The sequence below is a fragment of the Chenopodium quinoa genome, unplaced genomic scaffold, assembly GCF_001683475.1.
Source record: "Chenopodium quinoa cultivar QQ74 unplaced genomic scaffold, ASM168347v1, whole genome shotgun sequence".
NCBI lineage: Eukaryota > Viridiplantae > Streptophyta > Magnoliopsida > Caryophyllales > Amaranthaceae > Chenopodium > Chenopodium quinoa.
Genome location: NW_018742810.1, coordinates 509,445 through 532,764, shown reverse-complemented (window position 1 = coordinate 532,764; position 23,320 = coordinate 509,445). Strand labels below are relative to the sequence as shown.

Here is a 23,320-nt window from a genome sequence, read left to right as displayed (position 1 = left end):
GTTTTCTTTTATCAGGTCAGATGACGGAACTACTTAACGTCAGGTTAACGACAAGGGCATGTTGTGTTAAAAAATTGTAACTGACGAATACCATGTGTAATATGGAAAATCAATGGGCACAACTTGAAAAAGTTAGTTATACAAGGGCACTATGTAGAAAAAAACCTTTTTTTATTTTATTTTTCTGTTTTATCTTTTATAATTAAGAGAGGAAATGATGTACTTTATAAACGGGATTCAACCTTGGATACCACTAAAGAGTACTCCATATATCAAAATAATAAAACATTAACCAAATAAGCTAAAGCTCCAATCAACATACATCCACATACAAATATACAATGAGCACAAAAATTATAGCTAGCTCCAAGTGTCCAGCTAAGCTAATTAGTCATTTTGAATATTAATTGTGGATTCATAGTCGAATATTAGCTTTAATTCATTAATAACTTTAATAACACATGTTGATACTAAATTGTGTATCATCCTAAAACCAACAAAGATGTTTATTTATATATATATATATATAAACTTAAAGTCTAATTTCTATGTTGATACTAATGAAGAATTATTAAGAGGGTACCAATTATGTTCACCAAGCGTTTAGATTCATTGATGAGTTAATGAGGATTGTATATATCAACCTTAAAGTTGGAGTTAGAGGGTGGTGATTCCTTAGCTTCCCCAATAATCTATCTAGTCTGTTGACTCGAGCCAAGTGAACAGGACAACTTGGAGGAAAAAAAATATACGTCACCTTAGTTTGAGGATATAGTCGAACGTCCACAAAATATTTCATTCGGTTCATATATAATTAACTAATAATAGGTTGCCACAAAAATAGGAAGGAAAAAAAAAAAAGCTTTGGTAGAGCTTTAACTATAAAAGCTTTGGGCAGTTTGTACTAGAATTAACAGAATAATTAGGATTGTAAATGGAGGAAAACAATAGATATTGCAAAGTTTGTGTTACTGGAGGTTCTGGATTTATTGGTTCATGTCTCATAAAAATGCTCTTTAATAAAGGCAATTACTATGTTCATGCCACTCTCAGAAACTTGGGTTAGTTCTACTCTTATCTCTTTAATAATTTCACTTTTTTTAGTAACATATATATAGTTGATTTACGTATTTGTAATGTCATTTCAATAATTCCCTTTACCCTCGAACTGACAAGCGATATCACCAAAGTGAACCGTTTAAAGGGGTTGGAAGGAGCGGAAACACGACTGAAATTGTTTGAAGCAGACATATATAATCCTCAACAATTTGATGGGGCCATAAAAGATTGCAAATTTGTGTTCCATGTTGCAACACCTTTACTGCACACTCAACAATCCCAAGTTTGTCTTCCTCTCATTTAATTTCTCAATTATTCCAAGTAATCTTTCAATTTTCGGTTGTCAAAAAAAAAAAATTCTTTTACTTTTCTACCTTTTTGGGCTCATGATTGATGAAATGACCCCTAAAAATAATAGTCAAATATGATTGATTTGAAGGATTCAAATAGCTAGATTAATTGTGTATGCTAATCGAGCGAGTCGATCACGACCGGGGGTTACTCGACTCGTACTAGTTAAATTTTGAGTCGAGCCGAGTCGACCATGAACTATTCATTTTAGCTCTCTTGAATTTCAAACTTTGGTTTATTATATTTTTCTATTCTCTTTATACAAATTTTTCCTATTAAAGTGTATTAATTTACATTTATGAAGTGTTAAGGTAATTTTTTGTTTTATTGAATTCCTTGTACACTTATCGAGTTTCGAGCTAATTCGAGCGAGCCGAGTTGAGTTCGAATTGCTCGTGTGTTGCTCAACTCGATTAGCACACCTAAACATATAGGGTCATTATGGGCATTGGTATTAATTACTGCATTATTGATTTATTGGTACTTGCTGAGACAGGAAAATAAATGTAATTTACTTTGATATCAATAAAACTTAAACTTAGCATTCGTAATTAGCTCCAATAAATTAGTGTACAAGTACTTAGCACACCTAAAAGTGCCGAAAGAGGACCAAAAAGGGGTCGTGCTTGTTCAAATTGGATGCAAGTTATTATTGACTAAGGTCATGTTTTTTTAATCTTACTTTAACTTTTCGAAGAAAAAAAATTAGATTAGTTCAAATAAGGGTTATTAAAAGTCTATACAAGTTTAATCAAAATCACAAAGGCGTACCATATACTCGTCTATAATACCAATTAATACACATGATTATTATTGTACACCTAGTGCACGCTACACTAGATTTTTCTCCCTTAAAAACAGAGTTCAAGAGCTGAACAATTAATGTAGCATACCTCTTAACCTTTAATTTGTGCATGCTGAATACTAAGTAGATGATTACTCTTGTACTTTGAGGCTGACATTTTGATGCAAAATGAACCTGATTACATGGTAAAGTACAAGGGATTAACCGAGGCATCATTAGCTGGAGTAAAGAGCATTATCAAGTCATGCATAAGATCAGGCACCGTCAGGCGGCTTATCTATACCGCCAGTGTGATGGCTGCATCACCTCTCAAGGACGACGAAGGTGGTTTAAAGGATTTTATGGATGAAAATTGTTGGACCTCGGTTTTATAGATAGTATCATTGATGCGTGGATCTAAACCGTGTCTTCCCAAATCTGACCTCGGTTTTATGAAGATCACAGAAGTTATTAAGGTGTGGATTAAAGCATGAATTAATTTATAGATGTACTTCTGGTAGAACATCATTATTGTATAAAATTTGGAATCTGGTTGTTATGTGATTTGTACAATTTGGAGTACTTCGTATAACTTAGAATTCTATAATAATCTTCGCAGTTTGAAATTTTATAGCTTAAACAAATTGAAGTCATATTACTTGTGCAAATTCTGGCAAATTTTGGATCCACCTTATATATGTCTTAAAATATGTAAATATTGGATCATAATGCATGTTCCAAATATTGTGATCGACTTTTATATTTTTGATCCGTTATTTCAGTAGGGTGTGTGTAGTTTTTGGACCGACTTGTAAGGAGTGTCTCAAAATATGTTTTCAAGTTAAATAAAATTTGTAATTTATAAGAATACACTTCAAAATACGTAGAGTGATCTTATTCATTTAATCATCTCTAGATTTTGATACAAACTTGTTAACCTAAATAATTCCCTATTTAATTTTACAATATAAAATTTCTAGTGCTACGCTACAACACCTCAAAAAATCTTCATAATGCAATATGAAAAACACGTAGGGTATTGAGGCGCGAAAATAGTAACAGCAAGCGATATAAACTATGTATTTATAAAAACACTAAGCAAACTTCCTATTATTTTGGTAGTGGTGAGTAGGATTGAAAGGACAAATGATAGTTTATTTAAAGCTCAAAAGGAAAGTCGCAATTAAAATCTAGCAAGTCATCAATAGGGAACTCAAAGTCACCTACTGGTGAATTTGTGACCGAGTTTGGGCCTGAAACCCCTTCATTGTTGTCGGTTTCCGATGTTTGCACGGTAAGCCCAATGTGGGCATCGGTAGGCCGGTACGGTGACACCGGAATATAGTTCGACTCCGAGGTTGTTGGTGATCCAAAAGCAGGGCAGAAGCTCAACATGTCGTTCTCATTAGGATCATCAGTTTGTAGGTGAGTTGAGGTGAATGAGAAGGAACGAAATATTTGGGCATAGTTAACGGGCTCCTGTTCTGGTTCTACTTTGAGGTCACCTTCTGGGCCTAGGCCCACGTAAATTTCATTTTGATTTGGGCTTGGAATCTGTTGTGGTTCTGATTTCAATTGGGCTGGAACTATGGGTTGAAATTGGGCCTTCGATTGGGCCTGCACTAGATGGGCCCCTTTGGCACAAGTGTGTTCGCCTCTGTACATGATTTGATAAATGGACGGGTCTTCATCGGAACGTTGGACTTGCTTCTTGGCAGCACAACCTTTGGTGCGGCGATGAGTGCATCTATAATACCCCCTACAAAATTTAATATATTTGCAATTTAGTCGCAAGAATAAATTTATTTTGGCCGAACTTAATAAACTTAGCACAACTCTCTCGCCCTTACAAAGGTTGTTTTATTTTGACATGAACTATTAACCTTAATCTAGAACAAAGTAAGTTTAAGAAATTCTAGTATGAAAACGTTGAAATGGCGAAAGTGGTAGAAACTATTCCTAAAAGGCAAAAACATGGAAAGAAAAAAAAAAGATCAAATTTGGACAACATAAACATAATAAATGGATGATGATCAAATGCTAACAAAAGTGCTAAAAAGCAAAGTCATGCAAGCAAATGTTAATTGTCATTAGTCCCACAATTAACCACTATCTAAGAAGCATAAAACTCCTTATTAAATGAAATGAAATACAGCCGTCCAAAATATAATGTCACCCAAAATATGACAAGTAAGATTGTTGAAATTGAAGTTCACCAAACCTAATCTCAACAAGATACATAAGTAGTAAATAAAGTTAAAGTAAGAATTCCAGCTTATAAAATTTTATTTTTTATTTGCGTTATCTTACTCAATTCTGCATATTTTTCTCTGCCATTTTTATTTTTGTCTGTTTAAATGATTGGAATAAAATATAACCTCCCTTTTTTTTTTCTCTATTTATTTTTTGGGTAGTTTCCTGGAAAATATTAATGCATTTGTGAACATTGTGGCCCCCTTCCAAGAGTGACATCTTTAGTTACTTTAATGATTTAAAGGTGATTTTGGGTGCTTTCTAAAACTCAAATCCAAGAACACTCAGACAAACAAAAAGATAGTACTACGAGATTATCAACAACTTGCAGATTGACAAATAAGCATCAACTAGTCCTAAACTATAGGGCCTTTTTACAACACACTAGACATGATTTTATTTTTCTTTTTGTTTAGCATACAAAACGATTTTTGGTGATTAATTGATGTCTGTGGATTTAAGACTATCTTTATCTTGCATATTCTGGCTCCCATTTATTAATGGCTGACTTTTACATTATTTACATATTTTTATTTGATTATGTGTAACTATATAAAATAAATCTGATCATATAAGATCTTGAAAGGCAAAATGCCAACTTTTTTTTTTACAAAGAACACAAAATTTGCTAACTATGTGATTTTTATGATCAAAACTATTATTTACCGAAATTGAGCGTAATATCTTATACTTGTATGTACCTAGTCCACATGTAATAGATATTTCATTTTCATTGTACGTAGAAATAGTATATTATCAATTATCAAGTGGGTAATACATGCAATAATTGTTTTACCCAAAGTGGGCCACACAACTTTAACAAAGTCCCCTCAAAATTCATGAAAAAGGCTTTTTTTTTTTTTTTTTTTTTTTAAAAAATCTTGTTGTTTGTTTCATAACTACTTTATGGAATATAATTTGGATATTGAATTCATACAAAAAACCCCACGTGACATATTTCCCATTCAATATCTTTATCAAGCAAAGTTGCAAAAACAAACAAACAACAACACAACATGACAGCAATAATAATAGTACGATAGATATTCATTTTTACTAAGGCCATAATTAATTCTTCATGACTTTAATTTTAAATGTATTATCTTTAATTTCTCACCTTGGAAATCTAGCTCCAAGAATTTCTTTTTGCCCATATTTTCTCCAACTATATTCATCTTCAAGAGCTCCCTCTAAGCCTTTCACTCCTTCATTGCCAATTTGCACAATCTTTGTCCACTTTGGCATCATTGATTTCCTACAACAAAAACATTAATTACCTTAGTACGGTCTACAGAATAAATAAAACTATTTACGAAATAACAAATTACATAAAATTCAAATAAAACCCATGCCAGATTGTTTAGAGAACAATTACCTCTTTTTAGAAGGAGAAAAATTGCTGCGAGAAGTTTCACTGTTCGGGCTACTAATGGTCAAAGAATGAGGAGATTCCGAAAAATGGGCGTAGCTATGATTATGATTATGATTATTAGTAGAGGGGTCTTGTGGGATTTGAATATTGAGCTTTTTGGCAATCGTGATGGTTTTATCAAATGATGACAACATTTTTTCAAGTAACAAATTATTAAGGGCTACTTGATCATTATTATAATCATCATTTGAAGATGGAGATGAACATGAATTATTTGTTGGGTTCAAAATTTGGTTTCGCAATTGTTTTGCGAATTCCATTCCTTGAAGTAACTCATTGATCAAATGAACTCTTCTATCAAAACCCTTCACTTCTTCCATCTCAAATCAATACCCTTAGCTTTCGAAAACTCAAAATGGAAACTTTTTTTTTTTTTTTTAATATAACAAAAGGAGAATTTTTTGATGAATTAAGAAGAGTTTATAATGAATGTATTTTGCTAGAATAAGTTTGTAAGAAAAGGAATGAGCATCTTTCACAAACATATATGTAAAAATAAATAACAATTGAATAAGTTACAAGGGAAAGACAAAATTTAAAGTATAGAAAAATATATAAAAGTGTTATAACTTGGATTTGATGATGTGTTGTTCAAGGAAATGCAAAAGAAATTTCAAAGAAAAACTTAAGATATGAGGGGGAAATTGTAAAACAAAATAAACAGTAAAAAAATGAGCACAAAAAAGAAGAAAAAGAGTGGGAGAGGTGGAGAGAGAAATTGGTGTGAGTTTAAGCGAAAGTGGGAGGGGTTGAAAGGAGAGAAGAGTAGAGAAGATATAGAGGGGAGGAGAGAGAAAGAAGAGAAGGAGAAAGGTGGTTTTTTTACTAACAAAACGAGTGGTTTCGTCACTTGTCAATAATTTAAGTTTGAATTGTATGTATACTTTTCATTCAATCACAATCGTTAGAGAATTGGTAAATACGTACGGACGACTAGTATACCACTTCTAAGGTTCTATTCATAAACATGTATAGCTAAACCTATCAAATATGAATTTTGGAGTATGATTTAGCTAAGAGCATTTTCAAATGTATACGTATGTAAAAAAGATCAACTTTTGAATACTTTTCATATTATATCACAAAAGATTCATTATAAACTGTCAATATCAACAATTGAAGGTGTAACACCACTAAATAGCGAATATATAGACAATGATCAGTGTGATAATCTAATGAATGATCCCTAACATGTTAATGAGACCTTATGATGTTGAGTTAGTAATTTGAACATGTTTTGTAATTTTTCATTTTTTACTAATGCTACAGAAATTTTCAAAATAGTCGTATAATGGAACCAAACTCATCATAGAGCCTTTATAAACTTGGCCTATTGGTAGCATGTTATCGTTCTAAACCAATTTTTCTGACCTTGTGAGATACTCCCACATGCACTTTGATTTTGGAAGAAATACTAAAATTGATTTGATGAAATAGTGCAATGAATTATATAAACTTTTTCGGACAAGAAAATATGTAATATATAGAGTTCGATGTCCTGCCCAAAGATCCCATGAAAGTCAAGAAACCAATTGGATGGTTAGAATCATTTATTTTGCCTCTTAATTATAGATTTTGCCTATTACAAACACTCCTCGACCCCGGTCATTGACTCATGGCCACCACTACACGGACCTTTATGTGATTAACTAGTAAGAGTCTATGGTTCCAAATAATCTTTTATGACCTTATGATTCACCCCTTATCATTACTTGAGTTTTCAACAATGGGTCTCAAAATCTTCGAAAATGCTCCAATTTTGTGTATTATAGCCTTTAGTTTAGTATCCGGAGAACCTTTTTAGACTCATCAAGGTTATTAGGCATCAAGGTTTTCTCATGCCTCCCAATTCAATAGACCTCAGAAAGCCTATATATGTGGTGCCTCAATTTATCTAATTCATGCATTGACTTCGTAATCATGGAATCATATCTTGAGTTGCTTACCTTGGTCATATTTTGCCTTGGTTCATTCTTATATTACACGTCTTGTCTTCCCAAAAATTGTTACTAAGACAAGCTAATATGCTACCCTCTACTGCCCTCTAAACGATACAATTTTTATAACTTGTATGTCCGTGGCTCATGCCTTGCCCTAAGCCTAACTTCAAATGCAAAATTCCCTATCAACCTAAGCTAAAACTAACCACTTATCTTGCTCAAATCTTATCGGTAAAAGAAATGTAAAATAGAGTCATCAATTTAGAGTGAACTATGGAATTTTTTAATTGGGATCGAGGGAATGTATCATGCAATGTTTTTATGGTAAGCCCAAATCAACATTGGGAATGTTGATTTTTCCTATTTAACCTTTTTGAAGATATGATATAAGTAAAATAAAGAAAGATGAAAAGGATGTTTTACTAAAAAATATTATAGTTAACCTGTTAAGAGTAGAGGATTTGTATAGATATCGAGTCAGTGTAATCTAGAAGCCAATCAACCTCGAAAAAGACCTAATAATTGTAAAACGTTTTTATATAAATACTTGTTTTTTTTAAAAAAAAATGCAACAATTTAACTTTTACACTATTCGCATACTCCACTTTAATTTGACCGATTATATTGATTTACAATTAAGGAAAAACATAATCATGTGAGATTTTGTTAAATTTATATAGTTTTGCTTTCATAATATACAATTTTATAAATTTATACTTATTCGTAACTAAAAATATTTGCAATTGAAATATTGCATGCATTGACAACATAAAATGAAAAGTATTGCAAATAAAAGAAATTTAAGGAAGTAAAGATTTTGAAATATTTTACAGTAGCATACTTCATATATTTTTATAAGCTAAGAAAAATCATCACAATTGCAATGTTACAATATTGAATTAAATTGATTGATCTCAATTACTCTGTCCTTTTTTAGCTCAAATGACCACTTACGTAGGCAAATTCATACGAAGTATCTCAGTTAGATTATTTTTCCTTTTAATTTTGTTATCCTCAAGTGTTTGTCAAAATAAAAAAAATAAAAAAAAAAACATTAATAATTGAAACACTGTACAAATTATATGTGTTAGTAAAAAAAATGGATAGAAAACAACTCCATTTGATTATTGTTTGTACAATGGACTTATAGAGTAATATACACGTATAATGAAATGTATTAATAATCTAATAGTATCAAGAGAGACAAAATCAACACGGTTTGGCTTTTTTTTTTTTTTTTTTTTTATAAATTAAATAAAAAAAAAATTATTTGTAAACTATAGTTAGTTAGTTACTAGACAAGTATAGTGGATCGGATTACTATTTAGTTAATTCCATCTGACATTCGTATATAACAACTCAAAAATCTCAACCTTTGAAAAACAAAAGACAAAACAAGATATGTATGACTCATTCACTCTTTTCTTGGTAAGCATTGGCTTGGTAGTTTGATTTTTGTCAATTCAAACTTTCAAAGATTCATCACTTATAAAACAACAAATTAGAGCAAGAGAACAAAACTTCACTTAAATTTGTTGTCCAAGGGTATTAATAATATAAGTATTAATCTATTTTGTAACTAAAATAATATACTCCTAGTTTCCTTTTGAGTTATAGCAATAAGATTCTTTTTAAAACCAAATTGATGATATAATAATAATCAAAATTATAATTTTTTGATGTGTATTTATATAAACTGTTATCTTAGTTTTATTGAACATTATATAATTCATTTTCATGCATGAGAAAAGTTCATCATCAACGAAAAATATAATTATTAAATCTGTAAAAGCATGCAAATGGAGTTTAAATAACTCCTACATATGGTCTTGAACTCATGACTAAGCAATAAGTATATACAACCAAATTATTGAAAATTCAACAATAACTATATAGAGGATACATGACCAAATTAAAGTTACTTACTACCTCCATTTCTATTTAGGTGCACTATTTTCTTCCGACACTGTAATTTAAAAGAAGAAGTAGGGGTATACATGAAGGGTTATAAGCAATTCAAAAAAGATTACATGAATCAAGGCAAATGAGAATTGGTCATCCTCATTTGATAGGAAATTAAAATTAAAAGATCAAACTACATACTCTTTTTTTTTTTTTTTTTATTGAGGGAAAGCGAGCAAAGAGGCAGGCCTTCATTAATTAAGGGACAAATTGTCCATGAATATACGGAGCTACATCATGAAAACAATGATTAATCCAAACTTCTTCAAGACCAAAAGACACTAAATGGGCTAAATGATGAGTTACGGATCAAACTCCATACTTAATAAGCAATTCCGATCCATTTTAAAGAAATGGTACAACTTTAAAAAAAGACAGCGGCCTAAATTATTCCTTAGGGATATCAAATGGTTCATAATACTATTGTACCTTTAGTCATTTATTCATGACCATAAGTACTAAAGATAGAAAAAACAATTGAAAAGTGAGATCGTACTCCAAATAATAATTAACAATAAATAGTCCAAATGAAGAATGAAGAATTGGCGTGGAAAGTCAAAAAATGAAGATGAGAAGGAAGAAAGAACCTTCAAAGTTCAAACCCCATTTCTGCGTTTCTTCATTTCGTCCAAAAAGTTGCTATTATAGTTAAAAGTGATGGACATTTATAGAGACTTCAATAATTTAATGAACTAATTGAAAAAAATAGCAAAATGAGAGTGACGTAGAAGAATCGTCAGACAATTACCCTCCGCTTACGTTTGGGTCCATTATTCCAGCATTAACCTATTATTCATCACCATTCATAGCTTATACGTACACGGTACACTCATACTACGAAGATTGGTGCCTGTAATTCTTTATGTTCTTCGGATATAAATTACTCCTTTTTTTTTAATGTAGTTTATATAAATAACAATGTTAATGAAATGGAGTACTATTTTAATATTTTAATGATAAATATATGATACCTCCGTTTCATATTATTTACAACAATTAGACTTTTTTTACTCACACTTTATGTCAAATTGTTGCAAATAATTTAAAACAAAGGTAGTAAGAAAAATCATTCTTCGTATATGAAGTATATTTGTAACTCCATTTGATTCATCTTGATTTGTAATTTTAAAAGTTTTTTTTTTTTTTTTAAAGAATGTAATTTTAAAAGTTAATTTAAAGAAAATGTAGTAAAAATTATGCAGACTAAAAAAAATTATAAATTGCTTATTGGCTTTGTTTATTTTAACGAAATGCTTTTTCAAGCATGCCGAATTTTCAGTTTTTTTATTGTTTGATTTGTAAAGGGTAAATTTTTCTTCTAAAATTGAAAAAATAGATGTCTTAAGAGTTGAAATTTATCCCTTTTTTTTAATTTTTTTTTTTTTACCTTAGCTTCTAACAATAATTCTTTGTGTGGTCGTGTGGAACGATTATTGGTAAAAGTGTAGAACGATAAGGAACATACAAATACACAAAGCGTAAAGTACAAAGGTAGTACATACAATAACGTAGTACTTTAAAATCATCTTCAACGAGTTGAAATACACTTGAAAATAATTTTCTGTTTTTAGAATAACATTTCCAACAATACGCACCACTAGGCCACTATGTTCTTATTAATTATTTTTTTTTATTTTTAAGCTTAATCCATTGAAATATATTTATACTAACAATTATTGTCACTATATAATATAAAAAAATCCACTTTGTTAGTTTTATACACAATCTATCAATTAAGAAATTACAACTTACAAGTATCATGTTACAAGCTAAGCCTACAAATATTAATAATCTAATATGCGAGTATTTAATTTAATAACGGCGTTACATCTCAAAAACTAATGCTAGATTCTTAACCGATAAACTCCTGACGTATTATTATAATTTCTTCAAATATATTAATAAGAGAGATTAAGTGGGCGTACCGTATTTAACTATGCACGTATCAAACGACAAATATTGAGATTCAAAGTCAATTGTCCCTTCAAAGTCAAATGTCCCTTCAAGATTAAGCGGGCGTACCGTATTTACAAATGTTGATAATTTTGTTTAAGCTTATTAGTACATTCATATTAACTAACATGTACACTGTACGTCTGTAGATGATAGTATCTTTGATCTTAGAGATACGGGATTTTAACTCCTTTTAACTTGTATTTGCTTGATAGAGTTGGTTGGAGATTTGTTTTGTAAATTTAGGGGTCACAAAGCCGAATTTTTTCAACTGCTGGTACCTAGGGTAAGAATCCCTTATCTTTTGTGAGCATTGATGTGTGATTAATTAGGTATGAAATGTTGATCGAATATTTATGTTGTAAACATGTGAGGTGTCTTATGAACAAAAAATAAAAACAGGAACTATTCCCTTCAAATCTTCAATAAGTTGTTACTTGTTAGTTTGTTTTGGGATGCACCACCCTTAAATCTTGTAAGTGTCCGAAAGTGATATATATTCAATAATTTTGTTCCCTTGTCAAAACATACAAATATCATCTAGAAGGTTTCATATTTTAATCCATATCATATTATTAAATCATATTAATTGATCTAGTAGAAGTATAAAATTCATTAAAGGATGCGACAGGTGTATAATCTAAACAAAGCACATGAGGGTTCGTATTTTGGATCAATCATGTGTTTATTTTAGAGGTGTAATTCCTTTGCTTAATTAATAAGGGGGGGCGGGGCTTAATACACTGAATAGTGCCCTAAATTGAGTTTTATTTACGGTATCTCCCCATGGCCTTTCGCCTCTGAAAGCGTCCTTCCTTCTCAATGCCCGGGCATCCCATATTATATGATTGATTAAGTTATTATATGTCATAATAATAACATAACAATTGCCACTATCTTAATTTAGTAATGAGTATTAGTAACTCAATGAGCTTTTGCATGTATCCTTGTGCTTAGGACGGATCAACAATCCAATTACCCAAATCGAGTTGATTAATAATAATCAATAATCAGTTTGTCACATACTCGTAGCTAATTATATGATTTAAACCACAATTAAATTAATGAGTTCCTAACTTTCATATCCTTGTGTTTTGAATAAAAAATTTGTAGTGCCTAGATTACTCTTTCAGTTTAAGATTATATTCCTTTTGCAATAATTTAGATCAAATCGTTCTAGAACATATGCAATTAATATCTATTGTAAATTTGCAATGTTCATAGTAGTATACATACTAATGTACTTGTAGCAATGTACATCGTAGTGTATCCTCTAATTAATTTAATGTTTGTCATTAATTAGAAATTTGCATTGTTAATTATTAAATGCTCCGTATTGTATTGATCATTACCATATATCATCCATTCTTTTTCAATCTTCAACTAATCCGTATAAAAAAAATAAAAAAATAAAAATCAAGAAAAAAAAAGTGAAGAATGTATATATGTAATTTATTCGAATAAAAAAAATGAAGAAAAGAGGGAAATTATTAATAAAAAAAAACGAATAATCTCCTGAAAATTCAGTGTCGTCTTCATAAAATTGACAAAACCATCATCAAATGTATAGTTGTAATACATATATTAATTCAATTATCACTTTCAATCCAATGTAACTAATTATAAAGGGGATGATATAAATGGTATTCCATATTTAATTAATGGGTAATGATATATATATATAAGCATTAAATAAACTTCCTAAAATGGAATGAAGTTGAGAATTCATGACAAAATCACGTGTATATCGGTGTACGTAATTAATGTTACTTTATTTCAATATTTCCTCTTTTAGCTTCTTATGTATAGCCCTAAGGGCTATGTTTATCATTTTCCTTAATTAATTTTGTCCATTTTGTTTCTTAAAAGATACACATTATTGAAGATATAGGCTAAATAAACGGCAATATGTAGCAAGGACTACAGTCAACTACGGAGGAAAATTGGCAAGTGAGTTAGCAATTAAGTGGCTTGTTGCCTTCAATTTAAGTTAATAACTAACATGCAAATATGGCGTCGTTGGTCCGTCAAAAAAGGGTTATATGGCGTCCCATTATACACCTACTTAATGCTACAAATAGCAACTAGTCTATCCTATAATCTATAGTGATGTTCCATACACACTCTCATTAATTATATACAAGTATATAGGAGTAGTTATTATACATCTACTTAATTATTAATTACAGTATTTATTTCTCATAATAATAATAATAAATGAATGATACTCACGTAATATGCTAAGTTATTCGTTGACATTTGACAAGCACCACAAAGTTTAGTAAATTTTACTAATAATCATAATAAATAAATGAAATTATTACACTTGATTGGACCTAATCAACCTTGGTTATATCTTCTAATTATATTTAACTAGACGTGATCCACCTTAATTAATCAATCCTAAAACTCCCAAACAGTTACAATAATGAAAGAAAAGAGGAAAACAAATAATGAAATAATAAATACTACAATCAATAAAGTAATACACTTATGGACCTAATTACTTTGGAGAGCTTGAAATGTTGAATGATTACGTTGTAGTTTGTTGATGGATAAATTTGCATTGTATAATGATGGTTGGCAATTGGCTTGTATATATATATATATATATATATATATATATATATATATATATATATATATATATATATATATATATATATATATATATATATATATATATATATTGTACTCGTATGCAACTCCATGGTCAACTTATAGCTGATAATTCCTTTGCTGGCTGGCTGGCTGCTAGAGTAAATATTCAACTAACATGTATGTCTAGGTAAATTCCTAAGACATGTACGAGTACTTCCTTAATTACTCTGTAGTCCGTACATCAAAGGCAGATGATGAATAAGCAAGGTCTTCTAAGCATGTGATGTGTTTAACAAGACGATATTTGGCCTACTTTGGTAAAAAGCTTCTTGGAAACCTTTTAGCTTATTGAGCACTATTAGAGAGGTTTGACCATAATAAAAAGCTAATTTGAATGTTGCATTGGTAAATAGCTTATTAAGGCACAAAAAACTCTTTTAAAAAAAGCTCATTATAAAATCTTTTTTAAATTAGCTTATTGAACAATTAGGTTTTTGGGTATTAAATACACCACTGAAACAGCTAAAGATAAACAATTATTTACCAAACATTTTATAAAATAAGCTATTTACAACCAACTAGTCAAATCAACTAGTATAACCCGTTAGTCAAACTAGTTAATACGATCAATTATATCAATTGGCTAACCGCCAATTTCCAAACATGGCCGAATATACTCCACTGGATATAAGTTCCGTTATCGTCTTATACCAAGTACAATATCCTGATTTGGATGGTCTATCGTGAACAAAGTACAAGACGTCGTACATGCCAAATCAGTGAATTAAATTACAATGATAATTACTACGGAGTAGTTTTGTTACTAATCCAATCCACTTGCTTAATTTAATTAATCACATTATATAACAATGAGTACAATACATATAATATAAACTCAAAGTACTTTTTATAGAAAGAACTCAATTTACCTCAGACTTGCCTACTTGCTTTGAAAAAAGTTATAATAGTACGAGTAGTAGTTAGTTTAATCCACGTTCTCAATTTTCTATTATTCATTATAGTACCAGGCCAGTTTATTACTCTGTTGGGTATAACTTTTGTGGCCCAAATCTTTGAAAGGCCCAACTAGTTAACTCTCAAGATCTAGAAAAATCTACTAAATCAAGAAATGGATGGAGAATTATGGAAGGCTCTAGAAATATTAAATGACCATGAAAAATCTAGACTTCCACCAAAAATATCTACCTATGTGGAAGGTTCCACACAAATCTTCCACCTCCATATTCCATCTATAAATATAAGTGTTGTCATCCACTAGAAGCATGCAATCAAGAAAAAATCCACACATACAAAAAGTCCCTAATCCTCCAACACACTAAAATTATTTCATCTCATAAGTTTACTTAAAACTTCCTCCTTGTACTTTTATCCACTATTCTTTTAATACTCTTTTGTGAGTACTTATTATTGTGAGAGTTATTTTGTATTCTTACACCCTAACTTTTAGGGTCTTTTCTCTTTTGTACTCTCATATATTTTAATATAGTGGAATTATTTTAAAGTGCTCGTTGGGTGTTATTTTCTTGTCGTTTATACTTTATCAATTTCTCGATCAATCACGCTTTCGCAAGCGTCCTTAACCTTACATACTCGTATTAATTCATTACGCAAATTATCTAGTTTAATTTAGTCATGTGGATATACATTAGTCCCTCTCTTATTTTTTTTAAATGCATTACTTTTTAAAAATTAAGAATATCGTTTTTTGGAAGTGCATCACATCATAGCCATTATGATTTACTCCAAACTAATATAATGATTAATGAGTACTTGCCTGCCTAATTGTAGCTAGGCTTACAACTAATTAGCTTTCTATGACCAATGCAAGCACTTTGGGTTTTCCGCAGTTTGAGGTTTGGTTTATGGAGTCGATTTTGGATTTTAGAAGGTCTAAGGATTGGAAAGGTTTAACTTCTTTGGTTTGCATTCTTTGGGCTATTTGGTTGGCTCGAAATCAAATCATTTTCACTCAAGCTCTTCATTCTCCGGCTTCGATTTTCCACATTTCGGAGGATTGGGTGATGCGTTTCGAGAAAGCTGGGGTATTTGTTGACCGACATTTTGTTTCGCGTCAACCTCGCTTTTCTTCCTTGGTTCCTATCTCTGGGTGCTTGTGTGGTTCCACTACTGATTCTCTGGATTTCTGCTTAATTTCGACGATGCTTGGGGTTTTCAAGATAACGCTGCAAGGACAGGCAGGATTTTCCGGGGTATTCAGTCCTCAGAGGTTTTCGGGGGTGGTTCAAGAGCTTGTCGGTCTTTGTCTGCTCTTCAAGCAGAACTTCAGGCGTGTTTATGGGCTCTTCAGGTTGCAGGTCGTCTGGGTTACCTCCTTCTTCTTATTTACACAAACAGCACTACTCTTGTTTCCCTTCTTTGCCACACTTGCTCGGATGATATCTCGTGCGCTTGGTTTTTGCGGGATATTCGTACTGCTCTTTTACCTTTTTCAGCTTGTCATATTAGGAAGGTTCCTCGGAACTGGGTATCTCCTGCTCATTAGTTGGTTGCGGAAGCTCGTCGTCGTAAATTTCTGTTTTGGTCTTTCTAGTTTTCCTTTTATTGTTTCTTTTGTTTTTGTAGTTCCTCTTGTAAAAAAAAAAATTAAATTAAAAAAGACGTATGAAACCGACAAATGACCATCATGTAGAAGGTATTGGGTGCGGCAAGCCGTACTAAACAATTCATGCGTCAAGTATATATGATATGCAGTATTTGATATATATACGATATGTACACTACAAGAAAACAGCTTGATTCCAACGGATTGTTTCCGATGGACACGTATTTCCGTCGGAATAAAAATCCGTCGGAATATGGTGTTTCCGACGAAATAGTTAATTTTCCGATGGAATTAAAATCCGTCGGAAATATTCTGTCGGAAACACCATATATTCAATTCTGTCGGAATTCCGACGGATTTTAATTCCATCGGAAACACCATATATTCAATTCTGTCGGAATCTAATTTTTTTTTTTTAAAAAAAAAAGGAAACCCTAACTTCAAAAACGAAATGCGCCTCTTTCTTTCCCATTTCTCCTTCTCTTTCTCTCTCCTCTCCTTCCTCTTCGTCCTCTCTTCTCTTTCCTCTGTCCTCCTCTCTTCTCTTTCCTCTTCTCCCTCCTCGTCTCTTCTCTATCCTTCTCCCTCCTCGTCCTCTCTTTCTCACCCAAAACCACCATAATCGACACCAACAACAACAACTCCTTCTCCCTCCTCGTCCTCTCGTTCTCCTTCTTACCCAAAACCACCACCAACAACTCCTTCTCCCCTCCTCATCCTCTTTCTCACCCAAAACCACTAATACCAACACTAACATCAACAAATTTGCCAATAACAAAGGTTTTCAAGTCAAATTCGACCATGAAAACTCTAGATCTAGAGTTTTCATGGACGAATTTGACCTCGTAAACCCAATTTTGCGGTTTTGTGTGGTCGAATTAAGGTATGTTTTTTTTTTTTTTTTTTTTTGTAATTTAATCAGTTTTTTTTAATATATACGGTTGTGTGGGTGGTGTGGCTCCTAGATCGGTGTTGGTGGTTCGTTTGCTCCAATTTGTATAGAATACGATTTTTTGGTTCCGATTTGTATTCTAATCTGTATTTTGTTTCAATTTGTATAGAATATAGATTTTTTTTTTTCAATATTTTTCGCTTTTTTTTTTTTGTTCCGAATTGTATTCGGAAAAATAGATTGGTGGAATGGTGGTGGTGGGTTAGGAGGTGGCGGTGGGGTGGGTTGGGGTGGTGAGCAGGGGTGTGGGCAGTCATGGATATGGGTGGGGTAAGGGTTAGGGGTAAAGCTGTTTTTTTTTTTTTTTTTTTTTTTGTTTTTTTTTCCGAAGGGAATTCCGTCGGAATATACTTCTTCCGACGGAAAATGCCGTCGGAAACCTCTCCAACTCCGACGGAAAATTCCGTCGGAAAATTGCGACGGAATTTCAATTAAAGTCAAAAAAGCACCGACAGAAATATATCCATCGGAAAATAGCCTTCCGACGGAAATTCCGTCGGAAAAGGTCGAATTTCCTACAAAGGGTGTTGCGACAGACACATTCCGACGGAAGGCCATTTTCCGACGGAATTTTCGATGTTTCCGACGGATTTTTTCCATCGGAATCAAGCTGTTTTCTTGCAGTGATATTATTTGATAGAGGATATGTACAACTTGTTGGAGGATATGTGTTATTTGATAGGGGATACGTACAGTTTGTTGTAGGATATATATTGTTTGTTATAAGATATGTAGTATTTGATAGAAGATATGTACAATTTATCATTGATAGAGGATACGTACAGTTTGTTAGAGGATATAATGTAGTATTTGGTGGAGGATATGTGTTAGTTGATAGAGGATACGTACAGTTTATTAAAGGATATGTAGTATTTGATGGAGGATATGGGTTACTTAATAGAGGATACGTAAAGTTTGTTGGAGGATATATATTATTTGATAGAGGATATGTACATTATGTTGGCTTACCTGTTGCTTTTATTTGCCGATTTCATCTTTTAGTTGGCATATATGATCAATATATATGTTAGCTGATATCTATCTTTTGTTGGCTGATATGTTCATTTTGTTGGCTGATATGCTTCATTTGTTAGCTGATATGTTCCTTTTGTTGGCTGATATACATAATATCACATCCTGTTATAGAGGATATCATCATCCAACTTATTGAAGATATCATCCAACTTATTATAGATGATATAACCTAGATAATAGAATTTATTTTATAAAAATAATTAAAAGGTCAACAATAACATAACCACCATTGAAGGTCTCATATTAAGCTCATGGGTATAACATAATATGCTCATTTCTCAACCAAAATACATGCATTTGTTATCAAAACACTCACAATTCAACATACAATCACATAGGACAATCAATTTCAACTATTATACATCACATAAAAAAGCATCAAATCGATGTTTTTTGGGCATTTTTCGAAATATCCGAGAATTTCAAGAAATTATCAAGCCAATTCAAACATAAATCATGGACAAATATAATCAATAATCAACGAGTTTATTGCCGTCGACAATACCACTGCCAATAACAACGCCGCCGATGGGAACGATCATTGGTATAAAGGCAAAACCCGCTGGATTGACGAAACATTTGGTCAAGCTGGACTGACACAATAGTTTATGTTTTATTAATTGCATTTTTGGAATAAGTAAAATTAAACAATCTTCACAGCACAAAGTTATTGATGATTTCCTTCTTCTTCAAAAAAAAAAAAAGTTATTGATAATTTTAATTGGCAGAGTAATTCCGAATATTATTATTGTAAATCTTATATATCTTCCTCGAAGCTTACGAACCATATCAATTTTTTAAAAAATAAAAGAAAATTCCCATAAATACAGTTTATCAAAATAGCCAAGAAATATCGTCGTAAAGGTGAAATAATTTGTTCTTGAGGTGGGACTGGGAAGTGACCAAGAAATCACCAAAGACAATGTCTTTCAAGAAAGCTACATACTTTTCAGTCTTCAAGGTAGTTGCATGCTCTCTTCAGATTTATCATGGACATATAGCCGGAAATTTTTGAGGTCTTAACACGTAGTACTCGTATCACGGCCTGTTTAGTGTTTGGTACGAACATGTTGATAGTGATGATAATGAATTTATACACTCAAACCACTTCAATGTCTATAATAATGTTTGTACGTGATTGCATATTCAATTCATATTCGTATTATATTATACATCCATGCAACCTTTAGGTTACATCATATCCAAATATTGTGTTATACACGTAAATTCATACGAAGTATAATACTTGTATATCTACGTAGTAAGTGCATAATATGATGTTGATAACACATGAACTAGTGAAATGCATGATTTTTCCAATAAACTTCTAGTCTTCTAGATGTAGGGTATTATAAAAAAAAACATGATAAATATACAGTATTTTTGTGCCGCAACATTGAAAACCGTACTAGCTTCTAAATTTGATTTTCTTATAAAAGTCATTCATATGCAACAAATTAAAATAATGTCTTACCTCTCTAATTTTTGTCTAGTACCCTAACAAAATAAAATTAAGTGGCTCATAAAATCTCACTACTCTATCCTACATTCTCCTACGTAGTGGAAAATATATAGCCTCAAAATTAAAAATTAAATAAAATAAAAATAATCTAGAAAAAACGTTGAATTGGTCAAGATAGAAGCTTCTTATGAAGCCAACTCACATTGAATATGATAGTTCTTAGAAAGCCACCAAACTTTACAACTTCAATAAATAATGTTGGTCTAGAATTTGAGGGACAAAGTATTTAGCATTATGATATTAACCTAAACATCTCCTATTTAAATACAGTATACTTATTGGGTGCTAATTTAGGTAGTCTTAATCTCGATCAAAATCTATTTATTTCGTATTGGAATTCCTGTTCTTACACAGTTACTAATTTAGTGCATGATATAAGCCTGGGAGATAGTTTAACCACTTATTAAACCTAGTTGACTTCAATAATTTCAATTTGGTTATTAATTAGTTGTTAACATCATTATGGGAGTGTGTGACTCGAACTATTGATTAGGCCGTGCAGGTATATGTCCGTTTCTGTCACATTAAAATTCGTACTCAAATGTGTCTTTTGTCCACCGCCATATAAATAAGTCCTATAAAGAGGATAGGTTGGTTCGTTTTAAGAGAATCTATTCTATAATAGCGTTGAACAACATATGATTTTGTTAAGGAACATAATATAACAACGGCTAGCTTTAAAGACCAAACTTCATCAAAAGAGACTATATATATGATGTAGCTAGCCCAGCTACAATAATGTGAAACTAATACAACAGAGTGTACGTACATTTCATTTACAAAATTTTAAAAAACATTATTGTTACGATAAATATCGAAACATATTGATAAGAAATTATTTGTCCTATCGATCAATGTATGCCTAACAACTATGATTTAAACTTTTTATAGTAATAAATATCTCGACATAGATAATATATATACAGATAAGTGACACTCAATGTCAAGATATATACTAAATGTAAAGGAGACAAACATATATTCTAACTTTGTCGCCACTTAGCTTGATAAAATCATCTTCAATGTAACAAGAAGTTTAGCACGGCTAGTAACCTTTGAAAATTATGCACATAATAATTAATATGATAAGAATCTAACTAGAAAAGTAAAAGACATGAATAAGTGTACCAAGGTTATATTTGCAGAGGTTGTCTGAATCAATAACTGCTCATGTTCTTAATGACAATAACTAGGTTCCGTTAGTATTTTTAGATTTCATATTAATAAGATTACTTTTATAATATGAGGCCTAAATATAACAACAATATTATCGGTATTTTTTAATTTTATATTGATACAATTACTATACTAACATGAGATATAAATGTAATAACAAATACCTATTATTGTCATTCATAACAATAGTAATTATGGGCATGACAAACCCGTAGAAGAAGTTATATAATCATTATTATCATCCTCTATGCATGTTATAAACAGAGAAACTTTTTCAATGCACACTTTTTTCAAAGACTTTTATTTCGGCATTTTTAGATTAGCTTGTTATTTTCAAGTATTTGGACGCTTCTCTTTGTCCTTTTGCGATGGTTTTAGATGATGTCTTTCTTTTCTCAATATTAAGATTGTTATCTTTTGATCTTCTAAATTATATGGTTCTCAGCTACTCTCATTAATTCTGTCATCTTAAACAGTATTGAACTATTGGTTTTAAGTACGTATTTCTTCAACATTTCTTTGTCTTTGACAAAATGCGAGGAGAAAAGATGGAAATATATGCACCGTTTTATGGGGAAAAAACTCAATGTTTTGGAACCAATATTGCATCCAAATAAATAAAATTAATGTTACATCAACGGGTTTTAGTAATTTAATATTATGTTCAAGCTAATTTTTTTCATATTAAGATCATGTGTTAATTTAGCGTAATTCCGTTCATCTATATCAATTGGTAATGTATGTGTTTTCCTACATTGTCTAATGTATTAATGTAAGTGTACATACATTATTGAACACATTTAAACTTGTAAATTAAATCAAAAGTTCATTACTAACAATATAAAGTATATTTGATCACATGTAAATCAAGACTTCCTGACTAGCTAATATATAATTCGTATAATGTTATGTGCATGTAACCTTAATTACCTTTTCGTGGACCTAAACTACTATTTTTGGTATGCACACTAATTCACAAAAAAAATCTGGTGTGTCAAGATTTTTTTAATTTATATTGTGTAAATAAAGTACAAAAATACGAGCAAATAAATAAGCTTGATTGTATCATACTCAAGGTACAACAAATTGCACATAACAATTGCCCTACCCTCTCCAAGTAGAAAAGATTAAACTTGCAATAAGTTTAGAGAGCCCAAACCAAAAAGTACATAGACTATAATGCTGTTGATAGATTCAAAGGGCCCAAAAGAAATGTCAAAGGATAAAATTGGCAGGAAGCTTTCTCTATTTAATATCAGAGCCAGGTTTCGATCCTGGGACCTGTGGGTTATGGGCCCACCACGCTTCCGCTGCGCCACTCTGATTTGTTGTTATAAATTGCGCCAAATAAATATAAATATTAATTTTGTCTGCTCAGAAGACACAAAACAAAACTCTTACCACGTATCTGGTGAATTTCTTCTTCTACTGTAATCTTTTTATAGGAAATCTGCTAAAGTTGTTCAACAAGCATCTCAATGAAAAATTGTTGAGATATCGAAAATCCTAAAGTAGAAATGGGAGGCGATAAAAAGGGGCGAACAAATGCCAGGAAGACGCATAAGTGACATACTCGTAACATGACAGAAAGTTGCTTCCCTTAGAAGACAGCTTTGGGGATCAAACCTTGTTCAAGATTTTTCACATAACCTTCCATATTTTGTTGCAACATAAAACTAGGAGTCAAGAATCTTTCCGGTGAGGGTAATTCATAAC

General features: G+C 31.3%; 2 protein-coding genes and 1 non-coding gene across 3 annotated transcripts; 1 reads left to right on the top strand and 2 right to left on the bottom strand.

The window, feature by feature from the left end:
* Positions 1-622: 622 nt before the first annotated feature.
* LOC110725172 (putative anthocyanidin reductase) lies at positions 623-2,933 on the top strand. The gene is made up of 3 exons (XM_021904650.1): positions 623-1,061; positions 1,191-1,342; positions 2,407-2,933. The coding sequence occupies exons 1-3, from the start codon at positions 935-937 to the stop codon at positions 2,587-2,589; spliced, it is 462 nt and encodes a 153-aa protein (XP_021760342.1). The 5' UTR covers positions 623-934; the 3' UTR covers positions 2,590-2,933.
* A 134-nt stretch (positions 2,934-3,067) lies between these two features.
* Positions 3,068-6,753, bottom strand: LOC110725171 (probable WRKY transcription factor 41). Its single transcript, XM_021904648.1, has 3 exons — positions 5,823-6,753; positions 5,565-5,702; positions 3,068-3,953 (listed from the first exon to the last, which is right to left on the bottom strand). Exons 1-3 carry the CDS (start codon positions 6,197-6,199, stop codon positions 3,353-3,355), a joined length of 1,116 nt encoding a protein of 371 aa, XP_021760340.1. The 5' UTR covers positions 6,200-6,753; the 3' UTR covers positions 3,068-3,352.
* A 16,104-nt stretch (positions 6,754-22,857) lies between these two features.
* Positions 22,858-22,929, bottom strand: TRNAM-CAU. Its single transcript has one exon. It is a non-coding gene; the product is annotated as a tRNA-Met (tRNA).
* Positions 22,930-23,320: the final 391 nt, after the last annotated feature.